This window comes from Cannabis sativa, chromosome 4 (assembly GCF_029168945.1).
Source record: "Cannabis sativa cultivar Pink pepper isolate KNU-18-1 chromosome 4, ASM2916894v1, whole genome shotgun sequence".
In the NCBI taxonomy this organism is placed as follows: domain Eukaryota; kingdom Viridiplantae; phylum Streptophyta; class Magnoliopsida; order Rosales; family Cannabaceae; genus Cannabis; species Cannabis sativa.
Window position 1 is genome coordinate 38,651,144 of NC_083604.1, and position 15,785 is coordinate 38,666,928.

Sequence of the window (15,785 nt, forward strand, 5' to 3'; positions counted from 1 at the left end):
CTGAACCTAACCGACAAAGACAAACGGCTCTTCACCTTCTGGTTGGAAGATTACCATCTTCCTCTTACAATCAATACTGGCTAAATACTTGGACAAGAAATACATTCCCAGTATAATATCAAAATCTGCTAAACTCATTTCTATTAAGTCAGCACTCAACTCCCTATCCACAATCCTGATCGGCATAGACTTGATCCACCTTTTTAGAGATAACTAACTCTCCGCAAGGTAATAGGGTTCCAAACCCTAATTCATAACTATCATGCGATCTATCAAATTTACTTAAAATTCTGGCTGCCACATAGGAATGAGTTGCCCCAGAGTCAAATAGCACAGAAAAATAAGAGTTGTTAACCGAGAGCTGACCTGTGACCACAGAAGAGCTGGCTTCTGCATCAGCCCGAGTTATTGCGAACACCCTGGCTGGAGTGGCTTTCACTGCAGTCTTTGGTGTTTCGGTCCTGAGCTGTGGACAATCCCTCTTGTAATGCCTTGGCATGCCACACTGAAAGCACCCCTGCCCTTTACACTCCCCTAGATGGTGCCTTTTACAACTGGGGCACTCTGGGTAAGTGTATCGGGTTTCAGTTCCACTCTGGCGATTGCCTCGACCCTGGTTCCCCCGGAACCTCTTGTCCTGACCTAAGCCACTGGTTGCAGTGGATGCCTTTCTTTTTTGATCTATGGCCGAACCACTACCTCCCCTTCTAAAACCTGATGCAGGAGGGGTAAGAGCCCGGCCAACAACCGGAGTCCCACCAAACTCAATCATTCATCCCACTGCACCCTCAGCTCGCAGTGCTTTATCCACCATTTCAGCATAAGTGGTTTGTCGTCAGTAGTAATCATTAGATTGTGCCTCATCTTTGCATTTAACCCATCCATGTATTTTTCTGTCTTACTAAAGTCAGTTGGCACAATTCCTGAGGCCAACCTCGCCAAACGGTCAAACATTTTCCCGCAGCATAATTAACAAATAAAGACCAAATTCAAGCATTAGAAGCACCCTAGAATTTCATCTAAAGATCAACAATAGAAATCACCACAACATCATGAAATTAATACTCAAACTTATCAAGATTAACACTCGTGCAATCAAGAACATTAAAACTTAGAAAACATGCTTCTCAACCAACAAATTCAGCAACAACAATCAAAATTAAAAGCTATAAAACTGCCTCAAATATAGCTAGAACTCCCTTCAATACCAAGCTCAAAAACCCACAAATTTCAAGCCCTAAATCAAGCAATTTCTTTCCAAAATCAAAGTTGAAAAATAGGTTTAGAGAGATAAAGAGAGAGAGGAACGAGTTAGAGGGAGTAGAAACCAGAAAATCAATTCCTTTTCCTTAAAACTCCTTTCTTTTATTATTTGTAAATTAAGGGTCAAAATGACCATCTTGCCCCTAGGGCCAAATAACACCTCCAAATGCGTACAAGGGCATAAATGTCAATTCACACACACATGAATCCAAATAAATATTCAGATTATTCACCAATAATTAAAATGCCTAATATTTCAATTTAAATTGCATTTCGGGCCCGAACCCCGTTCGGCCCGAAATACCCGATTGTGACTATACCGCGCCAACCTGTCAGAATACACCTTGAAAAGACAATACAGGCATAATATATAATAATATAGTCCCATAAGCACGTTGATAAATTAATTTTACTATTTTAACCTTCTCGGGTCAAAATTACTTAAATGCCTCTGGCTGACCAACAGGTCTTAACATGACATAAATCATATAAATTCTCATATATTGAACTATATAATAATATAGTTCCTTAATTATTCATAATTATCTAATTTGGGTTTTTCTCATCCACTTCTTAAATCTAGGGTATTACATTAGGCACCATTGTTAGGACAGTTTTCTTGACTTCCTTGAGTATCTTGCCTGAATCAAGAAAGGAAGTGACTGCCCTGTAAACATCCTCTCCAACTAGCTCCCAATTATTTTGAAGAAAATAACTTGAGAAACCATCTGGGCCTGGAGCTTTGTTCCCAGGGATTTCAAACACAACTTTCTTTACTTCTTCCTTAGTGAATGCCCTTGTTAGCATAGCAGCGTGTTCAGAAGTTAGCATAGAACCTCTATTCAGAATCTTGCTAGATACTTTCTTCCTGTTTACCATTTTAGATCCAAGCAGGATCTTGTAATTGGAGATAAAATATTCTGTGACCAACCATGGTTCAAAAACCCTTATTCCAGCATCAGTTTCAATTGATAAGATCTGATTCCGCGTATTCCATTGTTTGATACCAGCATGAAATAACGAAGTGTGTTAGAACTATTATTTTCTGAAGTGACAAATTATGTCCAGTAGCATTCCAGTTGCGTCTGGGACTCGTAGTGTTTTGTCTAGGGTTCGTACTGTTAGTGTCAGTCCACATCAGCAAAGACATTTTAGGTTTTAATTATTCAGATGGTAACAGCTGTCTATTTCGGGTTTCTTGGTTTAACTGGGTATAAATACGATTTCTGGGTATTTTGTTGACTAACTTTTGATCGGAGATTTGGGATTACGTTTCTTTCGTCTTGTTTCTTCTATATGTTTCATGGCAGGTCAGATCTTGGAGCTTGAGGATGTTCATCAATGGCGGAATGATCTGAATCTGGAATTGCTGAGTTCAGACTGAAGGGAGTTCAGTGTCATCTTCATCATCAGATCTGAAGGGATTTCAGGTTGAAGACATGTTGAAGAAGAGCTCAGTTGCAGCACAAGGGATTGTGCATTGACAATCAGTGTTCTTGATTGTTGTTGGTAATTCATTACTAATTGCTGTTAAGGTTGTATTTGATTCCTTTAGAGAGAATTGGAAATTGTAATATGAACCTTTGAGAATTAGTGGATGCATTTACCCTGGTTCGGGGAACCCAAGCACTAGTCGGTTGAGATGTGTTCTCAGTGCAGATGAAGCTTGTAAAATTTTGGTGTTGAATCTTTGATTTTGTTCTTTTTATATTCAAGCTTAAATCAAGATAAAATCAATCTAAATATGAAAAAGATAGGTTAGACAAGAACTTGGGCTTACAATTGGTATCAGAGCCAGCTATTTCTGTTAGAAATATTGATCCTTAGGGTTCTTGCAAGATTCGTTATTCTGAAATTTATTGTTGCTGCAATTCTTGATTTTTCTGCATTTTTTCTTTCTGCAACACCCAGTTGGAACTAACCCCCTCTCCAGACACGACTCTGGGAGTATACTGCTCTCTATCTTTGTTTTGTTTTTCCTTGTTAGTACAGGAATGGAGATGTTCAGAGAAGGAGGGTCCACATCACGACCCCCAATGCTGGAAGGTGCTAATTACCCATACTGGAAAACCAAAATGCGAGCATTCTTGAGGGCGGTGAATGAAAGAGTTTGGATGGCCATAGAAGATGGTTGGACATGCCCAACGATGATGGATAACGGTGTCACCAAACCAAAACCTACGAGCTTGTGGACTCCAGATGAGATGGAGAGGGCCAATTTTAATTCGAAGGCCATGCATGCTTTGTTCAATGCAGTGTCCACAAATCAATTGAAGGTCATTGCAAACTGTGAGATGGCCAAAGAGGCTTGGGAAAAACTACGAATTAAAAATGAAGGAACGGATGCTGTAAAGAAATCCCGTCTTCGTGCTTTGGCAAAAGCGTTTGAAGATTTATCAATGGAGGAAGAAGAAACGGTGGCTGAGTTCCATGATAAATTGTGTGACATATCAAATGAATCTTATGCTTTGGGAAAGACTTATTCTAATGCAAAGCTGGTTCGTAAAGTCCTTGGAGTTCTACCTAGGAGATTTATGTCTAAAGTAACCTCCATTGAAGGAATGAGAAACGTGGAGGAACTGGATCTTGATGAACTGATTGGATCCTTGCAGAATTATGAAATGTCATTAACAAGGTGGAAGAAAGAAAAAAAGAAGATGGATGTGAACAAAGAAAAAGGGGACAACAATATTGCGTTCATTCACAAAGAAGAAAATAAGTCTATCCCAGATTTGTCTGCTGGTTTCTCAGATGAAGCTGTAGATTTGCTGACCAAGAACTATGCAAAATTCTTGAAAAAGAAGTACAAGAAACTGTGTTCTGAAGGTAAGAAAAATGCTTCCAAAAGAAATCCTCTTGGGAACTTCTGGCCTGGTCAGCAACCCAGTGACAATAAGAGCATGGGCATTCAGTGTAGAGAATGTGATGGGTTCGGACACATTCAGGCCGAGTGGGCTAACACTCTCAAAAAGAAGAAAGCCCTTATTGCCACCTGGAGCGATAGTGACGAAGAAAAAGACTCTATTGCAAGTAAAAGTTCTAATGAGGATAAACAGGTAGTGGCTTTCATGGCTCAAAGTCATCAGTCTGTTGAATCTGAGGATGATGGAGTCTCCACTGTGTCTGAAGTCGACAGTAATGGAAGACAAAATGCATATGAAGAGATGTTTGCTCAATGGGAATATATGACCAAGCAGATTAGAGGTCTGAATAGTGCCAAGGAGCAGACAGAGTCTGAAAAAGTCAAGCTGGAGGACACTGTTAAGAATCTCAACAAACTTCTTGATGAGAAGGACAATGAGATCTAGAAGCTTTCAGCTGAACTCATAAAAGCTAAACAGGCTTTAGAGTTTATCCCTCCAGGAACGGCTACCATCAATCAAACTCTTCAACTTCAAAAACCTTATGGTGATCGAACCTCTATCGGATACAAGATGTTGTATAAGCAAGGAGATAACTTGGGGGTAGAAGAGTCCATTACACCAGTGATCAACCTAGACAAAAAGGATGACAAGCAATCATCATTTCCCTCGACACCTCAGTCCTCAGACCCCACTGGAAAATTCCATGTTAAATCTGGACCTACCAAGGTGAAGTTAGAAGGAAGAAGAATTGTCTCGGAGAATATATCTCAGATGGAGAGATTCATCCCAGTGTGTCACTTCTGTAACAGGAGGGGTCATATTCGACCCAGATGCTATAAGCTGCAGAACTACTTGAAAGCTATGATCAATCGACCTATGAGTTTTCAAAAACCCAATAAAACTCAAAAGGAAGGATCTCAATGTGAGTGGAGATTGAGGGCTGATCGTGAATCGAATGTTGGGTTGGTAGCTCAAGTTTCACTGTCTGCATTTCTGGAAGGACAGTGGTACTTGGATAGTGGTTGCTCTTGACACATGACGGGCAACAAGAAATTGTTAGTCAATTACAAAGAAGCAAAGGAGGGAGTTGTCACTTTTGGTGATGGAAATAAGGGCCATATTATTGGAAAAGGAGACTTGGTGATGAGTAGAGTTGCACCTCTTACTGAAGTACTGTATGTGAAAGGACTCAAGGCAAATCTGATAAGCATCGGTCAACTTTGTGATGCAAATTACACTGTAAGTTTTTCTAAAACTCATTGTTTAGTTTCATTTGATGGGTGCTCAGTCTTAACAGGGAAGAGATCTAGTGATGGTAGTTATTTGTTGGACAATGTTGTCCTATGTAATAGTGCATCATTGGATAAATCAGATATTGGAGACTTTACTGCTATTCCAAAAGTTTTAACCAAAAGAAATAAGAGTGTTAAATCATCACCTCGTCTTTCAAGAGCTCATTCACTATTATTAGTGCTATGGTATGGTCTTCTAAACCTTATACTGTTGAATCTTGGGTTTAAACAATGAAATGATGATGTTTTTGTCCTAGTGTATGCTGGTTTTGATCATGTTGTACATTGTACTCCATTGCTTCAAAAGAAATATGATACACACATGATATGTTGTCTAGTGTTCCTCATTGCTTGTTTATGTGTCTTCATGTGTGATAATGAAAGTTCCACAAACATTTCTCAAAATGCACGTTGACTCAAAATATATAGATAACGGATATCATTTTTTTAGAATTGGTTGAGTAAAAATACATTGGATAATCACATATTATTCTTGATGCTCTCTTGGATTTTTGTTTAATAAAGCCTTGAATTCTCATATTAATGTGTGCAACTTGGGAAGTTTTTTTTATGTGTTCTATCTGATTATTCGTTGTGGTATATGATCATTATCTTTCTCTGTTTGTTCAGCTAAGCCTTGATTGCTATCATTTTTTTTTTCTATGAGGCACTTCATGTCCCATCTACAGGTTCTCCAGATCTATCGAGGAAGCTCTAAATAGGTGAATTTTTCAGGATCTTTTGAACCTTTATTTTTCCCAGCTAAAAAGGCTACCTCTTTTAGATGCAATGGGAAGAGCTTTCTTTAGTGTCCATTTACTAATAAGTAGTATGCTCCTTCTATATTAGTATTTCTGATTAAAAGAGGACGACTACATCTCTGAGGGAGAGTGAAAGCCGTAGCTGGTTGCAAAAGAAAGAGCCGGAGTGTCTAAAGATAAAAAAAAAATGGGCAGCTTAATAAAAATTTTGAGAGAGTGAACCAATGTTCTCACATGAGGTAACTTGCACACACTGAAGAAAAATCTTGGTTCAAAATCCTGTAAAAAATTCCTTGTTTATTGTCTTTCTTAAGTGTGTGTGAATATGTGGATTGGTAGAAGTTGTCTCATCTTTTTATAGAGTATGGCTCATTGTGAAGTTGAATGAATTTGTTCTTTGCTCAAATGATCATTGCTCACTTGTTAATTGATTAGGCCACTCATTGTGTTTCCTCTTTACAAGTTGAACATGTTAATTCTTGAGATATATCATTTGGCATGTTTTTGATTGAAATAAAAATAAATCTCATTTGTAGCATCATTCGTAATATTGTGGTGATCTGATTGTTTTGTTTAGTCAATCTCTCATTTTTTTTATATCTAATATCCATATGTTTTAGGTCATGTTGTGAGATGGTTTGTCTTTCTTCTTTAATGTTGTAATAGATACTTTGGAATTTCTTTGCAATGAGGAGTCTATGTTGCATTTTCTGTCGCCATTCAGGGGGATCTCGTTGATAAACTTCTTATTTTCTTAGGGAGACAATTTGACATGGATTATGCTCAATAAAGGGGAAAAAATACTTATCCTTTGTGTCTAAAATGGTAGTGGTGCATTTGTTGTTTGGTTGTTTAAAGTGTTTGCTTTTCTGTTTGTTTAGACTCTGTTATATTTTGATGGTTGCTTTGTTGGTGTTGAATCTTTGATTTTGTTATTTTTATATTCAAGCTTAAATCAAGATAAAATCAATCTAAATATGAAAAAGATAGGTTAGACAAGAACTTGGGCTTACAAAGTGTTACTGTCGCCATCTTGAATCCAGCTGATTTTGGCCTTTTGTTGCAGAAAGGACTGGTAGTTTTGCTGTGTTGTTAAGAACTCAGTCCTAGGAGCAAGCTCTTGCTCATGTAGCGTAGCATTTAGGGGTTCTCCTTGTAGCTTTCCCTGGATTTCATCTAGCTTATTTTTGGCCTGTATTGAAGCAACTTGCAGATTAGAAAAACCATGTTGATTGATCTGTCTCATGATAGGTTTTAAGGCCTTTAGTTTAGAAACTATGTGGTACATGTTGGTGCCTCTTATGTCCTTCCTCCATACTTTAGCAACCCTCTCATCATACTCAGGATGTGTTTTCCACATACGAAAGTACTTGAAAGGCTATTTCCAACAATTCCATATGGGAAAAAGAGACAAGATCCCTGGCGTGTGGTCAAAATTCCCCTCATTTAGAAACAAAGCTTCTGCATTAGGGTAGTTATCAAACCAATTTTGCTTGGCTAAAACTCTATTAATTTTCGAATAGATTCTATCCTGACCATGTTTCTTATTAGTCCAAGTGTAGAAACACCCAGAGGCCTTGATATCTTCCAGCTGGCAGTGTTGTAGACATTCAATAAACTTAGCTTTAGCTTGATATTTCACTCTATGAGCAACTCTTTCTTCCTTGGAAATAATGGCAATAAAGTCTCCCATAATCAACCGATTATCTTTTGTTTTTAGAGAAGACGAATCCTTCCATAATTCTAACCTCCCCTTATGTCATTAAATCCATATACTACTGTCAAAAAACTGCTATAGCTTCCATCAATTGTTGAAAGTTTTAAATGCACAAGTTGACTCGTACATTTGATAATGTCAACAATAAAACGAATTGGGTTCCATGCTATAACAATTCTCCCTCCTTGGTGCTAATTTTATTTAATAATTAATTATAATTATTAAATACATAGATCTGACATTTATATGATTAAAAATAAAATATGATATTTGTGAAAGAAAAGATAAGTTGTTAAATTAAATGGCAAAATTAAAACTAGTGGGTCCACTACATGGCCGACCACTGAAAGGAAATTTTGGCCATTATTTTATCTTTTTTCATTCTTTATAATTTAAACCCTAACCCTAGATAAAATCCTATAAATAGATTATGAGAGGCTCATAACTGGACAACTCTTCATTAGACTATTCAGTTAGATAACTAATAAGAGAGGCTCCTCTCTATGTTGAAATCTCTCTCTCTATCTCTCTCTCTCTCTCTCTCTCTCTCTCTCTCTCTCTCTCTCTCTCTCTCTCTCTCTCTCTCTCTCTCTCTCTCTCTCTCTCTCTCTCTCTCTCTCTCTCTCTCTCTCTCTCTCTCTCTTCTCTCTTCTCTATTCTAAAATTTGAATTTCCTATACCTTGCCCGCGCATATCAAATCAGTACTCAGACTTAGTGTGAAATTTTTTGAAGAATTCCATCACCCTAAGAAGATTCAGGTTCAGATCTTGTTAATACTCTGCGTAAGAAAGGAAGAAGGTTTAGAGATCAGAATGAAAGGAGCCATAATATTCCGCTACCACCAATGTAAGGTTTTTTTAGAACTTTATATATGTTAATTTCGTTGTTTTAGAAAACTCATATTTAGGATGTGAGATTATAGAATATAATCAAACATATATGTTAGTAAATCTAGATCCTATTAAAATATCTTCCAATAAGAATCCCCACTAGGAGATTTACTCCGGCCTTTCCTTGGTGGGATGTCTTCCCTTCTCTCTTCATCCATAGGTAGGGGTTGAAATTTTTCAGTCCTGCCATATGCCAAAAATTTGATCATCACTGTGTTGATGGTGGGCCAGCCTTGTAGGGATGCAGTTGGCCCTTCTAGCTGCGAGGTGTTCCCAATATCCTTAGGGCATTGAATTCTTGACATAGGGACTTTGTTCCTAAAGAGGATCCCTTATGAGTGGTGGTTATTCCACTCTGGACCCAGCCCTTTCATTGAATTTTCTTATCAGTTCATTCGCTGTCCTATTTTGGCAGTTCAGCTCCGCCTGATGGGCTTAGAGGATCGCAGCCTCCCGATCAATCCATTCTTGGAATTCATGTCTCTATTAGGCAAAAGCATCGCTCATAACAGCGCGTGTTTCTTCTTATCATGGTGGAGGATATTTGTGTGGCCCTAAACCTGCCCTATGGCTTCTCTCAACCTGGCTAGTTCAGAATCATCCCCCAAGTCAACATGGTGCCCGTTGATGCCAGGTTGGCCAACCCTTGACCCATTTTCTCCAGCATATACCTAGGGGATATGCCTTCTCTGGGGAACTCCTATAGTACTCTGGGCAGGTCATCCAGCATTGGTCGGTACATGCTCGACACCTGTGGGATCTTGCCTGACATTGATTGGACCCTTGGGTCTAGTCACTACAAATGGGACTGCCTAAGGTGGTCGGGTAAGGTTGGTCGGGTTGTTAAGGTTGGTGGAACCTAGACACTAGGATCCACAACCATTGGATCTTAAGGCTCTATGGACCGACTCCTCCTTGTCAAAAACATAGAGATTACCAGGTGATGAGATCTTTGCAAGAATGTTTAAACTCTCAACGAAAGCACAAAAATGTCAGCTAGGAAAAAAGCCAACTGACTTGGACTCTAATAAATGTTGATAAATCACTGGTAAGGAGGTTAGAATATTAATAAAAATAAGAAGAACACGTGATTTATAGAGGTTCGACCTGTTGGGTTTTGTGCCCTAAATAAAACCCATTTCAATATAATCAGACTTACTTATTAATAAAGATCAGAAATAACATTTTATGTTGCATGGTTCACATGATTTATTTCATTATTATATATATAATGTATGAATTCTATTTAAGTCCAGAACATATGAATTTGTTAATGATTATAGTGTTGTCAGCACAGTAGAATATAATCTTAATTATATGTTCGAAAGTTTATTCCGTGATTTGTCAGAACACTGGATTTAGACTTACATGTTATAATAAGCGATAGGTATTCTTACACCTTGGAAAAGTGTTATGTCCTTTCCAGGACATTGGCAAAGTTTACCAGTATCGGATGTATGGAGTATACATCGGAAGGGACCGATATTGAACTTTGATTAGATATATTAAAATTTACTGTAATATGTGTTCAATTCAATATCACCCGTTGATCCTAGATCAAATGATCTTAATCCTGATATGTTTAGGTTCGATCTCAAGAGTATTATACATGTTCTTTGATTTATTAGTTAAGCCTACTTTTGGGTGAGGGTGATAAGTACATTTTGGGAACATGATAGTATAATTGAGTGGGAGCGCTAACATAAATATGGAGTCTATAACTTCTATAGGAATTTAGAAGTGAAACGATGATATCCTTCGAGCTTGGCTAAACAGAGATAAATGGTGGAGATCTCATTTCACTACGCTGAAATATCATTTATATGCAGCTAAGTGTTTTAAGGATAAAATACATTGAAGGTGTAACGGTAAATTAGTGCCTTTTCAATGTAGATACTCTATGAGAGGGTCATTGATGAAATTAGGATTATAACAATGGATAACTAATGACGTATCTATATCGTGGAACACATAGAGCGTTCTATATGACTGAGAGTCCCATTCCAAGTTCTAAGTGTGGATTCAATAAGGAATTAATAAGTTAGGGAATTTACTTGGTAAATTCGGTTCGACTTATTGGAAGCTCGGAAATATAGGCCCATGGTCCCCATACTAGTTGAGACAATACTGCTTGTAAGACTCAGTTAATTGATTTTAATTAATCAATTATAATTCTAAAGTTAGACTATGTCTACTTTATGAATTTTCACTAAGCAAGGGCGAAATTGTAAAGAAAAGAGATTCTAGGTTTGTTTATTAATTTAGAGACTTTATATGTCTAATTAATAAATATATTAAATGACAATATTATTTAATGATTAATTTTTAGTTATTAAATAATTATAATTGTCATTTAAATGGTTAAAATTGGAAACTTGGCATTTTTGAGAAAATGAAAATGAAAATAATAAAATGGGAAAGTTGCAAAGTGAGGCCCAATTTCCTTATATGGCCGCCCACTATGCAAAGGGTTTACCATTTTTTTTCCATTATTTTAATGCCATACAATTCTAACCTAAACCTAGAAGGCATTCTATAAATAGAAAGTATTGGCTTCAGGAAACTAATGACTTTGCATATTGTTCCTTTCAGAAAATGCCATGCGCCACTTTCCTCTCTCTTTTCTTCTCTTTGAATTTCGAAATCCTTGAGTGATGGAGTAGTGCCCACACACATCAAGTGGTATGTCAATCATAGTGTGTAAGACTATAGGAGAATCCAAACAACAAGAATGAGAATCAACATCAAAGGAAGGAGAGAAAGAGATCCAGATTCAGATCTTGATTATGCTCTGCTACAGAAAAGAATCAAGTGCTAGAGATCTGAATGGAAGGATCCGCTGCACCCAATGTAAGGTTTCTTGAATTTTAAATGTTTTTATTTCATTGTTTTAGAATTCATATTAGGATGTTAATGAAACATACTTCGTAGTAAATCTAGATCCTGGTAAAATATTTTCAACACGACCCCCTTGTATATGGGTAATAACCTATTCCCCTTTAGTTGTATTACTTGTGAGATAATACCGGGCATGTAACGCCCTGACTATCAGGGATGCCACGTGTGTGCTTTTATAAACTTATTATTACTAATCTATAACTTTTGGAAAGGGTGTTGTTTAATTAAAACTTTTGATTGAATTTTAAAATAAACCTTCTTTATGAACACAACTAAAATATAGGGATCCCTTGTTTATAAAATTTCTTTATAACAAGTTGCAAAACGGTTATTACAAAAAAAAAAATATAGTTACACTTTCATACATAAGAGAAAAGTGGTCGACCTTGCTTCCCAGAAGTCAAGACAACACGGTTGATATGTACATTGCTGGGAGACCTCTGACCAATGGCCGAACAAAATTGCTAATCTTTTTACCTGCACCAAGAAGCACTCACGAGTCACAGTGACTCAGCAAGAAAAGCTACTAGATAAAGCAACTCATTGGAAATGATAGCAAATTATAGTACCACAGATTGTACATACCATGAGATCATTTTCTTTCAACATACATATACAATGCAACGTCTATACGAGGAAACTTGTTACAAAATGAAGAGTATTTATAGTTATATATAATCAACAACCTCAGTGTTTCATAAAACACCCTAATCCTATAGTATCATAAAACACCATTCAATTCCAGAGCTTCATAAAGCACTTTAATCAAGGATCATGATAATCATATATTCTTACATCCCTAGGCCACTGAGATTACAAGAAAAGTGATCAACTTCACAAGCAATATAACATTCATTCAATCATACTATAACAAAATGTACTCAATTACAACTTATCACATAATAACACTCTTGATTCATTTCACAACATCGTAACTACACAATTTCTGTACTTCATAAAGTACTCTTACCACTTGTTAACCACGAGCTATATATGTCACTATCGTTGCCCGATACAACAAACGATAAGTAAGAAACCTATCCGCGGTTTCAAAAGTAATTACTCATAACGGTAATGACCGTTTCCTTTACTCGATCATAATCGAGTCACAACGATAATAATCGTTTCATATTATTTTCCCTCGATCATAATCGAGTCAGAACGACAATAATCGTTTCCTATCATTTCTCTCGATCATAATCGAGTCACAACCAATGCATATCGTTAATCTCGATTGAGATTATGTTACAACAAACACATACTGAGATCTCAATCATAATCGAGTCTATAATTATCATAACGTTAGCCATATATAGTGCCTAATACTCTTCTTACCTAAAAGTTTAGCGTGCATCATGTCTAAGTGGAATCAAAGCTTGACGATCCTGGGTCCTATGTCACAACAACAACACTGAGCCCTAAAACCAGCCTGGAGGAAAAACTGAAAAACTCTCCCCTGTAGGCAACCAGTCGACCGGTTCTGGCAGGGCAGCAACCAAAAGTTCTTTCCTCCTCCAAAAATTCGACCCTAGGATCGCCAAAACAACCTAGAAGTTCCAGAATAGTTTAATCTCACATCACAATATATTCAAGGTTTCAATTCATATCAATTCTTCAAATTAATCCAAATCACATAATCAAGTAGAATAAATTCATCAAACTCAATTTTTTAAAATTTCATAGATACAACAGCTCTATTTCTAACCAAATAGAACTTAAACAACTCAGAAATTAAGTCTAAGAATACTCTAGCCCTAAAATCCACAAAAACCCTAGCCAAACCTAGCTTAAATCTTAAGAAATTCCAAGAAAGTGTACCAAGAGCTTACCTTGATGCATATACAACTCCCACAATTCACCAATGTTACACCCTAACTAGCATAGGCGTATTAAGTAATTTTTAAACATATGGTGCAGCTCGTTGCTAATACACGAGGTTTATGGAAAACGTGATTAATTAAAATTTTTGCTTTTTAATTAAACTTATAAAATATTTATACAAAATACTCGGGATCCCGATTACAAAACCATTTACAAAAGTTTACTTCCTATACAAAATACTTGTCGCCTAGCGACTAATTACAAAAATAGCCTTGCTGTCCCGAGGATCGTACGCTCCAGGCCTAACCGCCCCGACATGTACAATCTTCACCGGCTCGCCCTCACGGTCCATCAGCTTTAGCCTTGCCCTTACCTACACATAAACATAGCACTGTGAGTCGACAGACTCAGTAAGAAAAGCATAATAATAATCATACATAAATCCCGAGTCATGATCAGACGCCCATACCCCTGACCATAACCCTAACTGCCGTGTCCAACACGATACTGAGTCCTGAACGTTCATAGGGACGGTACTAATGACAAGTAACAGCCTATACTCGGTCGAACTGGTCATACTCCAGCTGCTAGTCATACTCTAGGTTGTACCGATGTGTTACAGTATCAGCCTATACTCGGTCGAACTGGTCATACTCCAGCTGCTAGTCATACTCTAGCCTGTACCGATGTGACACAGTCGGATGGTTCGAAGCCAACATACATATCTAATGTAATCTAACAGGCTTCCTAACATGCACGCTAAACATGTAATCTACATATGCATACTGTTATACTAATCTTACCTCAATTCTGAATTCAGGTGTGGCCAACTGTTGGAACTAGCTAACGCGGCGGATTACAGGCTCCTAAACCATAAAAATCACAACACTTTAAGTGATACGCTAAATCACTTCCCGGTGACTTAAACTAGGAACTAAAAGTTTCTCTATCAATAAAAAGCATGGCAATACCCCAAATAACATAAAAACGAGGAAATCTAGGGTTTTTGAAAATCACCCAACCGGCAGACCGGTTGTCCAACCGAATTCGGTTCGGAAATTTTCAAAACCCATCCGAATTCCGGATGCACAACGGAATTAGGTTCCTCGCAGGAATTTTTCAAAAATTCACACATTGCTCAAATCCAATCCAAACAATACCAAAACTTCCAGACCTGTTCTAAATGACCCAAATAACATTTCTAAAGCAACAAAACCACCCAGAATTCACAGAATCAAAAATCACCATTGGAGGTTCAAGATTGAGTTCAAAACTCAAAACTTGACTAATCCCTCCAAACAGCCACTAAAACATGCATAATTCAACATATTTCAACATATTAAAACTGCAGAAACCAAACCCTAACTCATGCAATAACTACAGCCATCAATTCACAACTTTCACTCGAAAACTTAAGCTTTTGAATAGAAAAACCATAACTTTAAGCAACACCACTAATCATGCATTACTAGCAGCTCAATTAACCTCAAATAAACATGCTTAAATCTCAAAAAATAACAACAAAATCACAGCAGCAACAACATCAAATTATCAAGCATGCAACTATCAAACTTTTCTTATAACTCAAGAAAATACAAAGAAAGTTGTTAGAGATTAAACCTTGGCTTGGATTACACAAAGAGCTGCTGGAAACAAAGGATTGAGAGAGCAAAATCAAAAGCCCTAGCTTCTCTAAGGGTGGCCGAAAGAGAGAGAGCTTGAGAGAGAAAGAGTGATTGTGAATTTTTCCTTTTCTTTAAATCTTTGGTAAAATGAAATAACATACCTTTTACTTGAATTAATTTCAGCAAAACAATAATCAAATAACATATAATTAACCAAATAAAGTCCACTAAAGGACAAACTAATAATTGGGCAAAATGACCATTTTGCCCCTTCACACTAAAATAACATAAATAACACTAAAGGGGTATTTTGGGAATTTCTAAATTCCTGGCCAATCCCAACATTCCCAATGTCTAATAAACTGTCCCACAATACTAACATACTAAGTTGTGATTTTACTGAGCCAAACACCGAGTTCCATGCTACCGGGCACCGGAAATGCAAACTTATGAAAACTATTAAATGACATAAAATGCATTTCAGAATTCAACAATAACAGTATAATTAATTATTTAAATAGCTATAAATAATTTTCATAATTAAACATGATATAACTGCTAATTTCCAAATTAAACTAAGCTATCTTTACAACCAATCTAGCCAAAAGCTAAGGAATTCACTGAACAAAATCCCCCTTTGATGCTTCTTCTAG

General features: G+C 37.0%; 1 protein-coding gene across 1 annotated transcript; it reads left to right on the forward strand.

Moving 5' to 3' along the window:
* Positions 1-3,257: 3,257 nt before the first annotated feature.
* Positions 3,258-4,571, forward strand: LOC133036917 (uncharacterized). The gene has a single exon (XM_061113692.1). The coding sequence runs from the start codon at positions 3,258-3,260 to the stop codon at positions 4,569-4,571; it is 1,314 nt and encodes a 437-aa protein (XP_060969675.1).
* The last annotated feature ends 11,214 nt before the right edge of the window (positions 4,572-15,785 follow it).